Genomic DNA, 21,765 nt, shown 5'->3' with positions numbered 1-21,765 from the left:
CTCCATTTCATGTTCACTAATTTCTCCACTAGTTCAGTTTTCCATGTAATTTGTACTTTGAGTCCATAACGAAGAGTAACAGGGTGGATAGAGTTAATGGAACCAGACTAGAAATTCCAGTCTTATGAGGGTGAGTCATCAGGTGATGTAATGTTTTACTTCTAAGTGGAATTTCCATCTAAAAAATATATAAACTGTTTCACTTTTAACAGTCTGTAGAGCACACTGCAATTTTCAAGACTAATTATAAAGGTAAGACATTTTTACTTACAATTATGACGGTATAATGTGCATAACAAATGTTTTGCTCCTACGATCGAACGTGACACAGATGCCATAATATATAGGGCATTCCGGTGCGAAGCACCTCGGCTTTGTACTAAACAAAGAATGACGGAGAAGTTACGAATGTATGGAAACAATTTTTCATTCGTAGCTTCTCTGTCAATCATAATGCCGATCCAATCACATGAATTGCCGAGGTAGTCTGATTAAAATGGTATTTCGTTTTCTGCGGAAAACAATTCTGTCAAAAAAGATTGTATAAGTTTTATTTCAATTACTGCGCTTACATATCTTCGAGGCATAATTTAATCTTGCAATAGCTGAGTTCATTCCAAATGTCCATTTTTCAAACTCCTTGAGTACCGGTGTTTTTCAAAACTGATCAGTTCTGTTCACAGGTGCTCGACGCGAGCTTGATGTTGAAAAAAAATATAATAATCTGAAGGAAAAAAATATCATACAGAGTGACAAAACTACCTTAGATTACCCCCATGACCCGTTCTGACATAGGACCCTCTCTATCATAATATATAAGAGAGAAGGTACGGAACTTCCAAATAATTTGTTCCACCCATGACCCTCGATTTCCTTCTGCTCTTTCCGTCTTTAAAGGCACACGACCATGCTATATGGCTTGTTTTACTCCTGAGATATTTTTATATTCATCAAGCCATCATTGACTTATCTGCGTTGTACCAAACTGAAGTTACGGGCTCCAAAACGTGGCATTTTCGCGAATTTTGTTTTCTGGACAAGTGCGTGCACATGTGAAAACCGGTGAAGAGAGCTACATATGCCATGTTTGCGACTCTGCGATGCATCCTTTCTTGAATTACAGAACAGTGGTCAATGCAAAAGTAAGTTTTTACTTACCATTAACTCGCTTCAACTTTAGGAATCCTGTTCCATGCAAGAATTAGACATTGTCTTCTTCACTGCACACACATCGTATACATGCATCTCTATTTTCAAAAGAGGCAAACTAGTTGGCACTAACGTCAACGCTGAAATATGATTGGCTCAAAAGGTTATACTTATTATCATAGGAGCAATGACTTGTCTCAGCAGTAAGACTTCGCGAAAATGCAACGTTTCCGAGCCCGTAACTTCAGTTTGGTACAACGCAGAAAAGTCAATGATGGCTTGATGAATAGAAAAATATCTCATGATATTCTGGAACCGTGTATATTATGTTAAATAAAGGAGACGAAGAAACGTTTATGCTGGAATCATCTGATAAAAAAAAATTAACCGCAGCGACTTACTGGTGGTGTCTGGAATTGGTCGCTGAAACACATCAATTGAGTACTAAATAATTAAAATATAATGAGTATTCCGGTCAACGTTCAACGTTTTAGATATAATCAAGCAGGCAAATGGCAAGCAACACTAAAAAATATCGTTTATGAATATACAGTAAAAATAACAAAATATCGCAGATGTGATGTTGTCGCTGATATAATTGTATATTCGGCGTCTGCTGTTATTGCTAGAACCGGTGTATTATTATCAACAATAACACCATCGCTAGCGATGGCACCAGCAGTTGTAACAATTTGTGTTTCAGCTGTAAAAACAATTGCTGGCCTTCTTAATAGCATCACAAAAAAATATGTACATGCACAAATGCAAAATTGCATGATTATATAATAAAATTACATACATTATCATACTCCAAATTATCCTCGTTATTATCAACAAGCCTAAGAGATGGAAAATATCAGATTTTGAGTTTAAGGAGATGATCAAAATCTACAAAGAAGCAATGGCTGTGACAGAATCCACGCCTAATTTAGAAAATCGGGTTTTAAATAACGTCAACTCCGAACGAATTACTACAACAGATTGTTGTTAACACAAGCCCGTCAAAAACAACGATGATATCGGTAAGCTTAACTAATCCTGAATTTAATGTTAACTTTCCAACTACAATTCCAGCGAAAGAATTAGCGCTAGCACAATTACGAGTATATCATAGTTAGCCAAATATCAGATCAAAATCATTCGGTGGATTACAGGCGAATATTCCGCTTGTATTTGCAAATAAATATATAGATGATGGAACTCCTGATTGGCAAATTGTCCAAATTCGAACATGTAATTATCACATTGAACAAATCAATGATGAATTCCAGTGCAGAAACAAATATATAACCAGAAGAGAATCAAAAATAGATATAACAGTTCACGAACCAACTTTATCAGCTGCGATAGAAAAATATTCGCAAGATTATATTGTAGATATTTATGAATCGCCAATCAGATCTATTTTAGGCTCGTCAGAAATTCTTCTAGGGTATAAAGGACCGACAGAACCAAAGTTAAATGAATCTCTCACAATTTTTATATATAAATGAACCACAATATCAAAATTGTTAAAGAGATAATTTTCTTATTTCTTCAGATGGTAAAAGGTTTTATACAGCACCAATGTCAATAATTGGTTATGATGCAAAAACTTCTGCTTATATTGCTTACGATGAAGTTCTCAGATCATATACTGATAAAATTAAAAATGAACATATAACTATATCCACGACATTAACAAAATTATTTTCTAGTATCACCCATTACTATAATAACGACATAAAGCAACAAATCATTGAACAATACAACATCTGAATCAAGTTACATCAGACCTTGAATATGGTAATCGAATTATTGTTGAGGTAATAAATGCTAGCACTTATAATATAGGCAGGAGACAAAAGCAGTAGAATATATACAAGTATTCCTCAATCATTATGAAATATTTGAAGCAGATTTGCTAAAAAATTTAATACCAGAATTTAAATCTGATGAACTAAAAAAAAACATCAGTCAACAATCTTATCAATGAAAACTTTCCTAAAACTGTTGAGTCATGGAGAAAATAACCCCGCCAGCATCTCCTCTCAAACTTATCAATGATCCATACGGTGGCGGTAGACATATTTCACAAGGAATTGTAAATATCACATCAATAATCGCAGTCAATCTTGTATGTGATGCAATTGATGGCAGCTATCAAATAGATCTTGAAAAATCTAGTCAGGCTCAACATGGATATATTTTATATACATTAACGCCTCAAGTACCTCCTGGATGTTTGATCGTACAAGAGCCTATTAATCCTGTTTACCTGCGTTGTCATAATCCGTTATTGTCAAGAATACATTTCAAACTGACTGACAAATTCGGACACTTAATTGATTTAAGAAATACAAATCTGAATATAAATCTCTACGTAAGATCTTAACGATTTCATGGGTATATTCAAATTATCAAACAATTTTAACAAGATGGGATAAAATCAAAATAATCTCATCGAAAAAGAATTGTATAATAATAATTTCATAAACAAATATAGATTTGTAACAGAATTTATTTTTTACTGACTTTTCATTAATTTGATGGGGTTTGATTTTATAATTTTCATGGAGCAAATAGAACTAAATAAAAATCAGTTAGATTTTCTAATTTTGATTGGGTAAATAGTACTTAAACAATGAAAATCAGTTGGATTTTATCATTTTCATGCGGTTAATGCTACTTAAATAATAAAAATCTCATCAAAAACAGAAAGAAAAAACATAATAATAATAATAAAGTAGAATAAAAGAAATAAATCTCAATCCCTTTACAAAGTCGAGAAAAATATTATAATCTGCATAAATATTAACTTTTCGTTACTACTTTCACTTTCAAAATCTCTTTACTATTTTCATTAATAATATTGTCATTGTTATCTGACATAAACTTTTTCAACTGCTTCACGCACGTGTTAATAATTTTTTTCGTTTCGTATTGGGCTTATTCTGCTCTAATTTTCTCAATGACGCTTGAGAGAGATACGAATTTTTTAACTTCTGTATCTTTCACAGTTGCGAAAGTTTGGAAAATTGCTTGCTGGATTTGCTTTGTAAATCTATATTCAGCTGTTTGTGTATATCTATCTTCAAATTTACGTGCCTGTAGTAATTAAAAATCACAAATAATTTCTTCTGGATCAAGTCGAAATTTTATGCCGTCCATTTTTAATTTTTTAATCTTTTAAGTGCATTACTCAACCAAGACGATATATAACAATTCTGTAATATAGCACAAAAAAATAACCTCTAGATTACTAAATAAATATTTCACTTACCTCTTTTCACTCCCGATGCACTTCCAGAGTGACTGAGATAGAGAGATTCAGTGCCTTTTATATTATGAATACGCCCACTCAGATCATTCCAGAAAATCACGTCTGAATATTTCCGTCATTTTAAGTAGGCGAATGTTTCAGAATGTTCCAGAAAATCACGAAATTGAGTTATTCTGGAAACTCTGTCATTTCTGGAATATTCTGCGTGGGCAAATGTTTCACATGTCCCAAAAGATCACGTGACTGAGTTGTTCTGGGAACTCTCCTATTTCTGGAATGTTCTGCGTGGGTGTATTTATGACTATAAAAGACGGCCAGAATCGCTCTATCTCAGTCAGTTTGGAAGTGCATCGGGTGTGAACAGAGGTAAGAGAAATATTTTCTTGAACTATGTTGTGTTGATTATCACGCAGATGGTTAAATTTTTGTATATTTGTATCATGACACAAAAAATAAAATCTTAATTAGTTGTATAAATATTACGCAGTAATCAGCGATGTAGCTACCTAATTACTCAAACAGAAAGCTTATCTTGACAGAGTTATGTCTCTTCAGCTTATATATAACACAATGGGAGATACTGAAATGTTTAAAAATATAACGGAGTAAGCAACGGGTAACTGCTTAATTACTCTACAGGAGAGATTTGCTTGATAGAGTTATCTCCCTTCAACAATAATGAAAAATTATCTTTTGTTGATATTTCTTTCAGAAAGCTGATATGTATATTTTATATGCGACAGAATGTATTGAAGCAGGACAAATACCGAAAATATTTAGCTGCTGCATATGTCAATTGAAATTCTATTTTTTCGCCTGTCGCTACAGTTGTAGATACAACTGCTTTGGCTCTCTTACCATTACATCCAGTATTTCCAAATTTACAATTCTCGCTCTGTGTGATAGCTCGCAAGTTACACAAATCATTACTTTTTTATCTGAATCAATATGATCGATCACAAGACCGTCTTCGATTACTCAGTGATAACACGTAAAGAAATTCATGACTGAAATATTTTTTCTTCCCAACAGTAAATCTTAGATAAGCAAAATTATCAACATCGCCGACTAAAGGTCTTTTTAGTCGATAGTGCTTGATGATACCATCACGAAATGCCTCGTAATTCTTAATGATACGGTGTTTCGCAACTTCTTTTTGCTCCGTTTATGTAATAATATCATTTTTTAAATCATGATATGTCTAAATCATTATTTGAAAATCTAGTGATATAGTCTTCAGCGTTTTTTATAACTTTGTCATTATTATCAATGTTGTTTTTTATCATGATATCTTTTCAGTTCTCTGTATTTTACCACCACATTGCACACACAACTGTGTTTTTCTTCTAACCCCAATACCACATTTCAAACACGGTTTAGGTCCTAAAATCCCTCTCCATACACTTTGTAAATGATATCCGCAGAATTCGTTTACACAAGCTTTGTCACAAGGAGTTGTAGAGCCTATCAGAAGCTATTTCCAGTTATTCTTTGTTTGAATCATTATGTATATATATATATATATATATATATATATATATATATATATATATATATATATATATATATATATATATATATATATATATATATATATATATATATATATTTGTTTTAATTATAATATGGATAAATTAACAGCGATTAAGATTAAAACTTCTAAATATAGATTCGATCTTGATAGAGGAACCCCTGACCCACGTAGACGAGCTATGGTTGATCCGCCGAAAACTTTGATTGAAAGTATTCGTAATGCTAAAGAAGAATTTCGTATAGATGGCGCCACTCATGTGTGGTCAACGTTCAAAATCAAAAGCAACACCGATGGTGTCGATGCTACAATAAACGACAAAAACGAGCAGCGGCGATTATTAATTATCTCAAAAATCGAAGATATTTTTTCTGATTAAATTTTATTAAGGAATTAGACGATAATTGGATTATCAATGATAAACGTGACCCTGTCCTTCATAATGAAAAAAGCGCCGTATTATGTAAAAATTCCAGACCAGGAATGTTGACTGGTATTAACAAACCGTATTGTGAAAGACCTCAACCTGTTACCGTGATTATTTATGGAATTTGTCCGATAAATGATAAACCCAGCATTAATAATCTAAAACCGATGAAATTTTCAAAAAGAAATTGTGTAGCCGAACGAGTAACGGAACATTTTACAAACGCTATACGTGGAAATAAACTAACCGATCAGCGACATGAAAAATTAAACAAATGGGCTGAATCTGTCAAGGATAAAGGAGGTACAATAAACGATCATACTGAATGAGGAGAGAAAAGAAAATTCCCAATAAAAGTAAGAACAAAAAGAGGAGAGATTTTATACGAATCAAAGTATAAATCGAAAGGAGCTTCGATTGAAATTATTAATCATAATCCACATGCGTGGACTAATGCAATAACAATATTTCCGCGAAATCGAATTGTTAAATTTTTATCAAGGAGATATATTTTATTTTATTAACGAAATAAGTAAGAACGATACTGTATCCGTGTGGTTATTTCAGAGTTCCGATGACATAATCTATGATTAGTTTGTACGACCTAATGGAGATATTTATCGCACAGAATCTTTCCATGAAGAAATGAAAAATCCTGCGCTGAAATACAACCATGACGATGCTGAACAATTACTGAGTAATTATTTTACCGTTCCGTCAGTTGTTGCTCATTTTGTTAGTGAGAAAAATTCGTGGAAACCAACACGATTGGATTTTCTTGAAGAAATTTAACACAGTTATCTCGAATACGGACACGGTGGATTAGAAATACTAAATACAATTATAGAGATGTTATTTCGGTTGATATGGTTGCATGTTATCCCGGAAGTATTCTTGGTATGGGAGAGTGTTCTAATTATTTTGAGCTATTTGGACATCCAACACACAAGATGACCATAGTATCGATAAGTGGACTATTACCGGATTTTGACTTGACTGGATTTGCTTGTATCGAATCATTTAAGTTTGCTGAAAATCTTCATCCAATTTGTTATATCTGGTTTGGCAAACTTTTTTCAGAACAAATGTAGGCACCAACAGTGTTATTACGGTATATGCTTGATGTAATAATAATATTATCGTGGATTGTAAGTGAAGCAATTATATCGTATCGTCCGCAGAAAGAAGTTTGGTTACCACAACAAAAGAAAAATTCTGATGATGAAAGTCCTGATATAACTGATTTTGAGAATAAAATCGCAAAAGATCTTGGCATAAAACTAATTGGTAAATTCACCCAAGGAGGATCATCTGATCATAAACCACATTGTACAAGATCAATTATAGATGATGCTGAACTAGATATTAGGATTGCTGATACAAAAAATAGAAACCCATTTATAAGTTCAAGTAATATTAATTTATCAGACGGAACTAAATTAGGCACAATCGTAAATTATATTGATGGTGAGTTACAGCAGTTTACTCATTTAAGATCTTCAATGCTCGCGTACGTTTCCATAAATCTATTATCGATGATAAATAAAAGTTCTGAGTTTGCTGTCAGAGTCGCTACGGATTCATTTTATATCAATAAAAAAATACAGGATTGCTAGAACAACTACATATCGGCAGTTATGCATCATGGGGTGAATGGAGAATCAAACTAGAAACTATACTTCATTATTCTGAATCCGCCGAAGTTGAAATTAAGGATATTTAGTACCGAAAAAAAATCAAATATCAAAATTGTCATCAACACCATCTGTATTTGATCCTGTAACTAGACATAAAACAGTTTATCTCAGTGGGCCTGGAGCTTGTGGTAAAACAACTCGTGTTATTTAATTACTCTTGAACAGTTGTTCAGAAATAGTTGTATTAACACATACACACAGACTCGTAAGAGAAATGAAAGAAAGAAATATTAAATCATGCACTTGTCGTAAATTCTTTCATTGGAAGGAAGATAAATGGACTCATGAACGGACGGGAGAGAATTATATTCCAAGGACTATTGTTTGGGATGAAATATACACCGTTTCATTAGAAACGTTAAAAATATTTCTTGATTTGTTACTGACAAAAAAAAAACTGCTGTAATAATTGTGGCGATCATGGCCAACCACCATCTTTTGTTGGACTGTCTCCACATAAATAGCATTAACTATTGTGTAGATTATCATGAGGAAATAACTGATGATCATTGAGCACTTGATCCAAAATTAAGAGAGCTTAAGAAATTAATCAGACTACAACCGAATAAAATTCAGTGTGAAATAATGCGTGAAATAATGTCAGAAACTCCTATTAACAATTTTTTGGAATTTATGGAGACTGGCTGATTTGATAGTTGCAAGTAGAAAGATAGTTCTTGATACACTTCAGCAATAATTATTTTCGTAGCATAAAGAAAAAATTCATATCTACCCGTACCATTGTGTTATCGACCAGAAGATACGCGACGACAAAATATCGACGTTGATATACCAGGATCGTCAGAGAAACAAAATCTTGTATTAAATGATATTGTTTTAGTTCCTGTCAATGTTGATGAGAGCGCGATAACTTTGGACAAAACTCCATAGACGCTAGAATACGCAAATATGATTCATTCGTCACAAGGATTAACCATCTCTGATACAAATGTTTGGATCGTTGATGATCGTATCGAATAGTCAAACTTAATTTATCTCGCAGTGTCTCGAGTCAGAAGAATATCTCAGCTGCGGAGAATTGTCATAGACTTTACAGAAAATAATGATCAAATTCAGGAAACCATTTCTGGCAATGGCGATGATATAGTAAGAACAAAAATAGTTATAAACAGTTTGAGAAAAAAATAAACGCGACTTTGATCTCGATACTGAATTTATCATGACATTAAAATAACAACAGAATATTCATTGTGCGAACTGTAGCACAGTAATGTTGTGGCAATATTGAAAAAATAATCCAGGACAGTTTACCGTGGATAGTAGTCTTGGTCACACACGCGAAAATGTGATGCTGACCTGTCTTGAATGTAATTGACGTCAATGTACTAGTTTACAAACGTGAACGCGGTGGTAATTGTGTGTTTTTAGGAATTACTTATAATTCCTTTCGTACAAATCTGCGTTGAGGAGCAGTTGAATCTAATCTGTAGATTGCAGGTCTACCTGTGGATCTTACCACGCTGGAAATTGTATGTGTCGTCACACTCCAAATAAGATCAGTCGCTCTTCTTTTACCACCTTCAAGTTCACCGGGTTCATATAAATATATTACAGTAACATTACCTAATACTAGTTGTTTTGAAAATTCATTTCATTGTATTGGTATATGCATTTTTGTAACATCTATGATCATCAACTGACGGAGCTACTAAATACAACTTATCCCATTTGAGCCATCTCATTATCAGAAAAGTAATGGATGATGTTTTACTGGCTCTTGTTTTCGTGTCGCTGAGAAATCAATGAAATCCATGTTGTACAAATATAATGATTAATATGGATTTATATTGTGTTCGATATAAAGCATCACCTCCACAAGTGGATTAACAACAATAATAACAAAAAATAAAAAAGCTTGTACTTACAGGCAAGTGTGTGAAATGTGGTACAAATAAATATAAATTTATTTCGTCTCGAATGAAAACAGGTGGTGATATCGCTACTTCATTACGAAACTTACCAGGAACTCCATGGGCTAAATACTCAGGAGAAAAACATCTTCCAGGATATAATTAATGTGGTCCTGGAACCCGACTTGATATCCGACTTGACGAGCGAGTATGAAATAATCAAGCATGTCAAGTTCATGGTGTAACTTATAAAAATCCAGATCTGCAACAACGACATATTGTTAAATTCCATAAAAAATAAATCTTTTAGAGAATCAATAGCTAATTGGTTGATAAGATCCGCGATGAAAGGTAAACTAGTATTATAAGCTGGCAATTAATAAACCGATTATTAAAATAATGGAATCGATTTATTATAGCCCAAGAGGATATTGGAAGGGTAGAGCAGGGATTAGTAAACTTGCTGATAAAGCAAACGGTACACGTTCTGTTGCTGCAAATAGGTTATCACGACAGGCAATATGGCAAATTTACCTACCACTACCTAAACGAATTCAGCATGCACATTTTGATGTCAGCACTCTTAACGAAGTTCATCAAGCATGTATTTTGTTTTTACCACATGATAATATTAAAATTGGTAGACGTCAATCACGTACATACAAACATGCGTTGACTGTCGCTGACGTTGCAAGTAGATATAAGGAAGCAGAGCCGTTATCAAATAAAACAGCAGCTGAAGTTTCTTCTGCTTTTGAACGAATTTATCAACGAGGACCCTTACGATGGCCACGGTTGCTACAGGTTGATCCTGGCAAGGAATTTCTTGGTGCATTATCATCTCTGAAAAAACTTAACGTCAAAATTAGACGAGGACATACAGCGATTCATCGCGATCAGGCAGATGCTGAACGATTTAATCGACGACTTGCTGAGCGGCTATTTGGGTATCAATACGCAAGGAAATAATTCAGAAAGATATGAGATATCGCGAATGGGTTGCATGATTACCAAGTGTGATAAATGCATTAAATAATGAAATTACTCGAACAACTGCCATGAAACCCATTAATGCGATTACAAAAATCTGTAGATGACCTCGATGGATTTCTTAATAATTTAGTAGTATATGACGACGTAATGCTGGACAAGCAATCAAATACAGAAAGTGATCAGATATAACTGCAATATTTTAGCTGTGTTTAATGGAGTTGATACACATACTCATCGGACGTGGTCTAGTGGGGATATGGATAATATTAGGTTCAAAAACTTCTTTTCAAAAACACAATCTACTTCACACGGATTGATAACAATCAATGTACATGATCCTCGATCGCGATATCGTATAGGTCTTGACAAAATATTTGGCTGAGAGATTGATATAATAATGATTTAATTATAGCAGCAGAGAGGGTACGACCTCAGTGAAACGTCTTGCGAGTAAACGAACGCACATACAAATTTAGAAAAAACACGAACGACAAAGATAACGTAACAAAATAAACTAACCCAATTAGAGCATCTCTTGGTAAATTAGAGGCTTCGGTTTGACGTTACTGACTTTTTATTTTCCTTTTTCGTAAGAATATTTATTTTTCAAAAATGGACCTCACAGCAAGTGGTCTGTTCACCCTATCTGCTGCTTATTGTCACTGTGCCACAGTTTGATATTGCACAGTAGAACTCTTACATGAGCAGCTTCAGAACGTCCAACACAGAAACACCAACATAGATTGTGTTTGCTAACTTCAGCTTGGTGTTCTTGCGATGAACAGCTACGACGAGTCCAACACCAAAATATCAAATAGTGTGCATGACAGAAATGATAGTTCCTGAGTTAATCATATAATTTTGTCTTGTTCAAGGATCTTTTTGCGAAGAATCTGTATAGTTGTTTCTTTCTCAACCTCACTTATGGCCTCTATATACAGATCTTCGTTAATTTCCGTATACTGTGCCCTCCAGTCACGTCCGCGAAATCCAAGCACTTTGCTTACATGCCTCCCTGATCGCAAATACAATAGCAGATGTGGAATTCATTGTTGGCTTTAGTCCAAATATTTGTAACAAGCTCGATTCATTCAGTAAACTTGCGTTTGGATTCGTCCTCGATTGCAGATTGATAAGGGAACAACAACCCTCGAGGTTTCACCAACGCTACTACGGCCAGTGGATAACGGGTATGGTGAGGCTCTTGAGATTAACTTCAAAAGAAGATTCCGTGATTGCTGTTGTTGTCGTACTCATGTACCTGTTTGTTGACATCCGCAGTTAACCATAAAGATTGTTTGCGTCGAGATACATTATGAAACTGTTTGTGACAGCAATATCATTCCCATTTATCTTTGGGCTGTTTGCATGAGCGTGCCGGGGACTTGCCACTGAGAAATTTTCACGGATTCCACACTCTAAAAGCAGACGATGATCTGTGTCTGTGAGCAGTTTAAGTTCCACTTTTGTCTTTGACAGCTGGGCAACCCAAAATTTTAGTGCGCGGGATCGAGCTTGTACAAATCATTGGCTGCATCATGAAATGTCTCACACGCATTCGCGATCAACTTTACACCGGTGTGTCAATACAGATCATGAAAGTCACAATGAATTTGACAACAAAACGCGAACCACACATGTTTGCATGAGCATAGTTGTTCGCGGAAATACCTTCGTGAGATAATGATGAATCGAATACCTCGGTCGGTGGTAAATGAGTAAATTTGTTCCAATCGCTCACGTACTCGTAAAAATATGTTATTTTGCGGGTGAGCAAACCGAATGTTCCAATATTATCCAAGCGTATCGACTAGTGATTTTTAATTGCCCGTTACCATTCACTGCAAGGTTAATCACTAGTGTATCCAAGCTTGAAATTAAGGAGTTATGGTTTCATTGCTATCAATCACCAAGGAACCATGACAGATACAGCTTGGTGCAGCCTCAGGTGACGACTTCTGGTCGTCTACTGGAATGTTAAGATTTTCAGAATCCGAGTAAATTACCTAAGGGACCTTTATTTTTCGTAACATTACAGTAAATTTCAAAACGTCCTTACCAGGCTCTGCCATTATTGTCTCTGTGGTTTCGCACATATTATGTCAAACTAAATGTTGTGGTCATCAAGCAACTGTTTTGTGCTAGACACATGCATGCGTGCATCGTCTGCATCAAAGCATTTTACCTGTGTACTTGTTGTGTCAGTAAATCCGTTAACCAAATGTGATCATACTTCACCACTGAAAGATTCATTTCACTTAATAATAACAGATCAATATTATGCGAGCATTTCACCGTGGATAATCGAATAGGCTGCATGATTTTATTACAAACAAGCACATTGACGGCGATGCCAGGTTTGAGGCATATTGATATCACTTGTATATGACATTCAATGTGACAAAAAATGTATTGTATATATTTACAAGGTTGATCTGTATTATCACTTACCGTACGCAACACAGAAAACAGTGCCCTTGTAAAACAGCTCTTGTCATCATTTTTTGTTTCGTAGTGACCGCAGTGAAAAAATACTTTTGATGATGCTATGTAATTGGACCCACTGAACAGTATGTATGGGGACTAAACTTCTATGCACCTGCATCCTTCTATAGATTATTCTTCGAATTTCTTAAGAATCATTGCGTAACTTTTATCAGTTTTATTAGTGATGGCCTCAGTGTCTTTATGCTTCAATATCACAATGAAACCATGGCTGTAATGTCAAAGACGGTGTAAATCCATTTTTAGTGACGTGAAATGTCTGCTTGATTGGCCTGTATAGAAATTTTTATAATTAATCTTGCAATTTCTGATGGATGGCATATGTACGAATTTTGTATATTTAATCATGCTGCTGTTACACGAAGTTCTCTCAAGATCAGACGAAATTCAACTGTAAGACCCAATAACGCCATTATACCTGATTTTCGTGCGCCATTTGCTATTGTTATATAATTGTTTCAGTTTTTATATTGTTCTATAACGAAAATTCTCGTTTTATTCCGCATTCGTTAATGATTATTTTAAGCATTTTTATTTTATCAGGATCTGAAATTGCATTTGTTTCAATCCTGCCTTTTGTTTTTGTTAATTTCTGTATCAACGTTTTAAGGTTTTACATAATCTTATCGTCCGTTGCCTCTACATCGTTGCATGTTTCTACACAAATAAGTTCGGCGTATCTTCGACGGCGTGCACGATAATACTCGCGAACAGATCCGCATGGTAGACAAAGCTGATTACACGAAATCGACCACCTTTAAGGAGAGTCGAGAGCCAGTACTAACACGCATTCCAAGCAAATATGGTTTAAGATATTCATAATGTCATGCTATGCCGCAGAGTTCATATTTTCCAAGGCATACACTTTTACATTCATTGTGTCCTAATGCCATTTAATTTTATATGCGTGTGTGTATACACACACACGTATGTAAAGTTAAATGGTATTCGGACGCAATGAATATGTGTGTGTGTGTGATTTTTATTTTTAACGCTTTAACAATTTTTCATTCATATTCCTTACGATGTCTGCAGTGTGGCAGTTTATAACGATGTCTAGCATCGACGCATCATGCAGCACCCAGTCACATTATCCTGACACCAGGCCGTCCAGTCCTAACACTAACCTCTTAATGCTGAAAGCCCAGCGAGGCAGCTGTTAATACCATATTTAAAAGTTCGAACCCACGACCGGCCGCATCCGAGTAAGACTCTCTAACCACTAGACTGGAGTGGTCACACACACACAATATATATATATATATATATATATATATATATATATATATATATATATATATATATATATATATATATATATATTCCCTTTTGACAGACCTAAGATGATCGTTTCTTCTTCTTTCAGAGAGTTAACTTGCATCTATGCAGTTATGGATCCACCAGTCTGGTTGTTGTGCCTAGTGTATAAGATGTTTATGTCATGCATGGTGTGTGGAGAAAAGAAAGGGTTGATGAACTATGAGTTTCAACCTGCAGAGGAAGAGACGGCCTGCAATATAACTATTAATCACAAATCTACCGAATACCTGAAGGGCAAGTTTTCCCAGTTTGATCCAGATGTGGCCTACTTCACACTGAAGTTTCCCAATGATTCAGTCGTACGATTTAACGAGCAAGCCATACAGCCTTTTCGATGGATATGGACATTTGAAGACAGATACCGAACTTTGCCTTTCTTAGGGTGGGATCTTGATCATGCAATCCTTTCACTCGGACTATTGCAAGAAAAAACTCTTCCTGAGAGTTGGGTTGAAATCGACGTTCAACCTCCGAACTGCTCTATCATGATAGGGAAGAGAAAAACAAACCTGGAAATAGCTTATGCATTTAGCAACATGACACATATATTTTTACAATCTGTGGGCAAGATGTTTAACAACCATTATGCAGACAGTAAGAATCACAGCTGGTGCTTTGCCTCCGAAATTCCAGGGGTCAAGGACACTTTTCTGTACAAATATGGGACTCACTTTGTATATCCTGTAGATTTTACGCAGTATAACTGCTGCTTCTCGTACTACGATTTTGTCAAGGAAAAAATCATTGTCAATTGCTCAGATCATCAGATCGATATGGAAAAGGGCTATACGCCTGGACCACATATTGTGATACTTATCATTTTCTGTTGCGCTCCTATTTTTCTACTTGATTTTGTATCCAACATATCTGGGAAAGAAATGGATGGGAGCAGCGGATTTATGCAACTTCGTAATGGCTACATATCATTAGATGACATAGAGAATAATGACGATAATAATTATGACACAAATCTGACCACTGATTTCGTGTACCTTACGAAGCACAGTCCAATAACTTTCAGTTTCATTATATCTGAGATTTTCTTTCGATCTAAACGACGCCCACTACTTGCTTCACGACTGAGGAGAACTCTTTTTATCTTTCTTTGCCCAATATTAGTATACATTCAGTTGGGTATATACGATAGTAAAATGAAGGAAACAACTCACGAGCTGATAAAACACGGTGCCCCAATTAATTTTTTGACTATGTTAGGTGGGTTTGAGAGAAGTTGGGAATTATTTGTGCCTGGTCTTGGTGGACCTTATATGTTGATCATTCTGTTCCACGTATTAGGCGCTGTTTTTTTTGTACTTCCCGAAAATCTTGAAAAATTATGTGAAAATGTATGCCCCACTGTCTATGAGTATGATTTGGTAAAACGTTTTTCTTACGAGCGAATAGATGAGGAAAGGGGCTATGGTAGATTAAGATTATTCATGATTGCCCGAATTTACTGTATACTAAATCCTGCGTTCTGGTTGCACATAGGCCACGAGTATCTCGACATATGCAAACGATGTCTGACGTGCATAAGAAATAGACTTCCAACTCTTCTTTCTTACCTTCTTTTTCTCATCATCGTACCCGTCCTTTTCTTGGCTTTCATTGTAGCAGTGTTTATTTTACTTCTTTACTATGGAACTCCTTGGGTTTGCCTTCTTTGTTATCATCCTAAATGGTTTGAAAATCTTTGGATGAAGATGTATAGAGACAATAACCACAAAAACCATGCTCGTTGTTGCATTGTTGTTCTTCGTTTTATTTTCTTTATTCTCAATTTATACTTTACATACAGCATGACAATTATAATCGGTCATGGAGTCTTCTTGATGACAAGAGTAATCGTTTACCTCTTCGCTGCGATTTTTGTCTATCCGTCAGTGGCTTTCGCATATGTATTCTTTTTTGCCTCCCTGTTTCATTATTTCATGAAGCAAATAGGTGGAATAAGTGATGACTATTTTGATCTTTTATCGGATATTGTAAAGTCTCTAAAAATTCTAGAAACAGACCCAAATCAGTTAAGAGTGGTGGGTAATACACTCATCGTACCCAACGGGCACAATGGAACCATCCGGAAAATTCTAATTAATGGAACTACCATTAAATTATCTAAAGAACAACTGCAATCAATTAGAACATCGTCTACGCATGTCAACGATCGCTTGATTCGTTATAAGAACGAAGTACCAGGTATACCGAGAGAGCTTTTCCGCTATGTAGTGCGGAAGCATAGACCTGTTTTCATCGCTGTATCCAAAGCACTTTTCCCCATTGTACTCATTGGAATAAGCATCCCACCGGTAGTAAGATTTATATCCTACACATCACATGATTCATCTCAGGTCACCGAGGTTATGAAAGTGGTTTTTATTGGATTCCTGCCACGAATGCTGGAAATAGCATTCTCTGGTTCAAATAAAGCAGTCTTTAAGGAGATTTTCCAGCAACAGTTACAAACAAGCATTTTGGAATATAAACGTTTGGTCCAAAGGTAGTCGCCATATGACCCAGATCTGGAGACTGCTGCAACGGTCTATGTTATGCGCCAAAGTATGTCACAATGTAAATAGTACGTATTTTACTGTATTATTTGAATAAGTCTTTAATTCCAAAGTCCTGCTAAAACGTACATATTTTAGCTTGTTAATTTGCATCCATTTTTATATCAAAAAGTATGCACTTCTTATCCTTAGAATATTTTAAATTGATCTACTTATATATGTTTGTATATCATAGTGTGTCCAAGCAAATAAGCGCATTTCAAGTTTTGTTGTTGTTATTGAAGACTATAATTTGTCACTTGAAATTCTAACAATATTAACATTCTAAAATAAACCACTGAATGTATGCAGACATACTTTGATAGTTCAGGTGTGCCTATGAGAGAAATGAGGAGAATAATCGATCACACTATACATGGTTTACCACGTGTATGTCGACATATCCATAAAACACTTGAGTGGGTAACAGATAGTTGGAATGCTCATCACTCACAAAATAACTGTAAAGAAAACAATTGGGAATTATAACTGCATAGAAAAGTGGCTTTTTGACTGAATTTAATTAACATTATGGGATAAATATCTAACTGTATGTTATATACTGGAAATTAAACTTATTCTGTGGAATAGTAATTAGAAGCTATTTGGACTGTAACTCTGTATTTATATCGAAACAGATGATTATGTAGTTTAATGCATATTTACTGTATTATCATAAAGCGGACTCTTTGCTTTATTAGAAACCAATAATTTATATATGTAATAATTTTATTCATGTTTGATCATTTCCATTATAGACTGTCCAATCTACCTCCCATCTCGGCTCCGGTTTCTTTTATTCCTCTCACAAACTAAAATTAATCAACAAGAAGTGGTTTGAACATTAACATTCGTGACGGATGCAAAATGCGGCAACTCCGATTATTTTTTTTTTAATTTTACTTTTATCTTGCTTTTTAAATCCATGCCAGTTAGAATATGGATTCATTACAGCGTAATATCACACACAGCCAACAATGAATACAACACTGGCATCTGGTTTGGTTATGTAATCAAGCCAAATTTCGTCCCTAGAGCTACAATAAATGATGACCCTTGCCCAATCGAACGAAAATATTAGAATAAGCTTTATTTTGATTGATATGCCATACAATCGCTACAAAGTATGTAATTGAAGTAATATGTATATAACAACTTCCACTTTATATTCTTCAAACATAAGGATAAAACGAAATTGGTTCGTGTGGATTGTTATTAGTTCATTAATGTGAGTTTTTTTATTGCCTTCATTAGCGTTAGATAGATTGCCCGTACTTTTCAAACATTTCTTTTTTACGAGATAGTGAGAGAATCTTCGTCGTATGTACAGAAGTTCAAGTATCCAAACTTGAAATAATACTGTTATAGTTGATTTTATTTCATACACTACGAATAATTATTACATTCAAGGATTTATGACATGTATTCATTACTCTATGATTTAATAGTTTTCCAAATTGAAGAAATAGTTATAAAGAAACAAAATAAAAAGTAATACAAGAGATGGGGTGCTGTTCTTTATTTATTAATTGCACAATAATATTAAATCATCGATTCAACAATGTTGACCTTAATATTAGAAAATATACAAAATACTGTTTATAGTTATAATAATTAACCAGCCAGTTTACTCTTATTGCATGGTGTTTCCAAAATATTTGTATTTGCAATTTATACTGAAAAAGTGTTTCCCAAGAGATCGTAGAACACTTGGAAGATCCTTAACCACAAGAAAAGATTTATTGTTCAATTTGGACCAAATATAAACCACCTGGCTTTCTCTCTACATGCATTACATCGTTTATCTTCCAATCGAAGCAAAACAGGACGGCTATCTCTGTCGTATCACGTCTTGTATGTCTTGTATCTTTTATAAATTTTACAAGGATCCGCCAAAATGCATTGATATATGTAAAAACATGCTCTTTCCTGTTGTCTTGAAAGAAGTCACCAAAACTGGTAATTAAACTGTGTGCATAGAGTTTGTAGGTAACATGCTGTGCTCTAAACGATATACATCAATACCAAAATACTTTTAAGAATGAAAAGCCACTCAGCTATACCAATATTTAATACATTTCCAATGTTTTGGCTCAAACGAGATATTATAAATTTACAGTTCTTCACATTATTATTCAGTGCACTTGTCATGGTAGAATTTTTGAGGAATTTTGATAAAGTGCACTTTTTAGCATTGTATTTAAATTTGTATAATTTTAATAATTCTGGTGATTGTCAGAACATTTTTTGTGTAATTCAATATTGTATGACTTCAACAAACACTAGGATTGTTTGAATTGTATTATTGTAACACCAATTGTTTATCTTTATTAGAGATTACTATTGTTGTTATGTGCTACAGTATTTGTACATTACACCAAAATATATTGCTGTGTTTCTTATATAATCCAATAAAGAAAGGTAGCAATACAGTACATACACAAGAAAAAATATTTCCCCGCCGCTGACGTCAGAAATTATAATGAGAAATATTATACAGTCCGACTCTAAGTTTTGCACTGTATGCAATTTTTGAGGAGGCAAATTATTCTTGGAACGGAATGCAAAATGGAGAGCTCTTCGTGATTTTTCGGAAACACGAACAGCCGTCCGAGCACCAAGAACACGTACGTTGAAGCTAAGTGTTACAAACCGTGACCTATTAAGGACAAAGCAAATGTCTGTCATTAAAAGGAAAAACTATATGTATCTTCCGCCTTCGACAGCCTAGTCAGAATTGCTAAGTTGTAGACTTCAGGCTCTGACTTCCTTTTGACGGGTAAGAGAAATGTACATAGTCTTATTTAGAGATTTGCTTTCTTCCTAAGTGCCTTGATACATGGACAATTGAGAAGAAAATTATTGTGACGTGACGAGTTGTTATGCTGTCTCTGTGGTAGGTGGGGGGTGGGGTGCTTCCAATTTTTTATTTAAATTATTATAGAAGTCCCACCCAGGCTCGATTCTCGTTGGAACGTAATTAGTGAAAGATAGATGTAAAGCTCCGAGCCCCCAGTCAACAATATCGACGGTTAAATGACTGAGTATACAAAAAAGTGAAATTCAACGAATAACAATTTAATGACAATTCAATAGTCAAATGAATAAAATTTCCCAAGTACTCTCCTTCCGCTCGATCCTGTGATAGCCTATTGCATCATTTGATTAGTAGTGTGAGATAGCTTTCCACCTCTCCTTTTATTCTACTCATCTGTGTATTATTCTCTCATATTCCTCCTATTCCTTCTCCTCTTCCTCCCGACTTTCTCCAAAGTCCTTCTCTCCACCGACTCCTCGATACTCATCCTCCTTCTCCACTTTCTCCTCCTCGACTCCATTTCCTCTTCCTCTTCGACTCTCTCCCCCGACTAGACTTGTCGATCCGACTGCTCTGCTGGTCTCACTACCGTCTCTCGTCTTAGAGACTCGGGACTTAACTGAACCGGAAGCTCTGTCCCCTAAAAAGCTTTATGTAAAAACACAAGGACGGTACAATATTTTCCTAAGCCCTCTCATTTCACACTACACTCAGCCTATCATCAGATAACTGCTATTAAATTCTTCGGTCACGCATTCATTCACATCGAAATACTAGTACGTTCTTGTGTGGTAAAACAACGTCATAGTTAAAGCACGGTATCAATTACTTCTCGTACATACATCAATAAATTGCGTCACATCAGTTCATATTCCTAATCCGATTATACTATACAATATCACAACAATCAGACGCATTTCTTTACATTACAACTCATACAAAGTACACAAATATTCAAATATCCATGCTCTGATATATCCATACATCCGTATTAACTAATCTTACACACTTAACCATTTTCCAAATTCACAATTCAAGCATGTGTTAAATGAAACATATCACATGAATAAATGCAATAGATTACTAAGAAGAAATAACCTTATAGCGAATTACAAAATTAATTCTGACCACAACCTAACAATCTGCATAATTCTCAACATAAATCTCAAGCTCATTTCTCAAATACGCAGGTAAATTAAACACTACAAAGGCAATTATATGCACTGAACGATGGTAGTAATTAAGTATACATACTACAAATAATTACAATTACAATGCCGTAATATTCTGCAAAAATCGAGCAAAATTCTTGCTGAATGTTACGAAGTTTTTTCTTTCCTTCAAATCTCCTAAGTTTTGCCGCCAAATTTCGAGTGGCTCTCTCGGAGTAACCCTATATTGCTCAGCAATCTTCCTAGGCGAGATTAAATGTTGCTTGCTAGTTAGAAGTTATAATTTGGATCGAAATTGTTACCACACCCTCTGTCTCAATTTGATTGGATGTCACTTTGACCCGATCCAATCAAACTTAGCGGACAGTGTCCATCACACTGTCTGTCCATGTGGGGACAGATTTAGAATACGCCCCGTTCCTCGTGGGTTCCTCTGATCTTTGGACAAAGCTGTAACACATAGGTGGGAAGTCG

The 21,765-nt window shown here is 34.9% G+C and overlaps 1 protein-coding gene across 1 annotated transcript; it reads left to right on the top strand.

Moving 5' to 3' along the window:
• Positions 1-210: 210 nt before the first annotated feature.
• On the top strand, positions 211-21,077 carry LOC149798643 (uncharacterized). The gene is made up of 2 exons (XM_089957478.1): positions 211-252; positions 14,802-21,077. Exon 2 carries the CDS (start codon positions 14,827-14,829, stop codon positions 17,254-17,256), a length of 2,430 nt encoding a protein of 809 aa, XP_089813604.1. The 5' UTR covers positions 211-252; positions 14,802-14,826; the 3' UTR covers positions 17,257-21,077.
• Positions 21,078-21,765: the final 688 nt, after the last annotated feature.

The sequence above is a fragment of the Sinohyriopsis cumingii genome, chromosome 5, assembly GCF_028554795.1.
Source record: "Sinohyriopsis cumingii isolate HCF-2022 chromosome 5, ASM2855479v2, whole genome shotgun sequence".
In the NCBI taxonomy this organism is placed as follows: domain Eukaryota; kingdom Metazoa; phylum Mollusca; class Bivalvia; order Unionida; family Unionidae; genus Sinohyriopsis; species Sinohyriopsis cumingii.
The sequence above is the reverse complement of the archived record's forward strand: the minus strand, read 5'-3'. Positions and strand labels throughout refer to the sequence as shown.

Coding starts and splice junctions, on each gene's coding strand:
- LOC149798643 (XM_089957478.1), top strand. CDS start 14,827: ATGGATCCACCAGTCTGGTTGTTGTGCCTAGTGTATAAGATGTTTATG.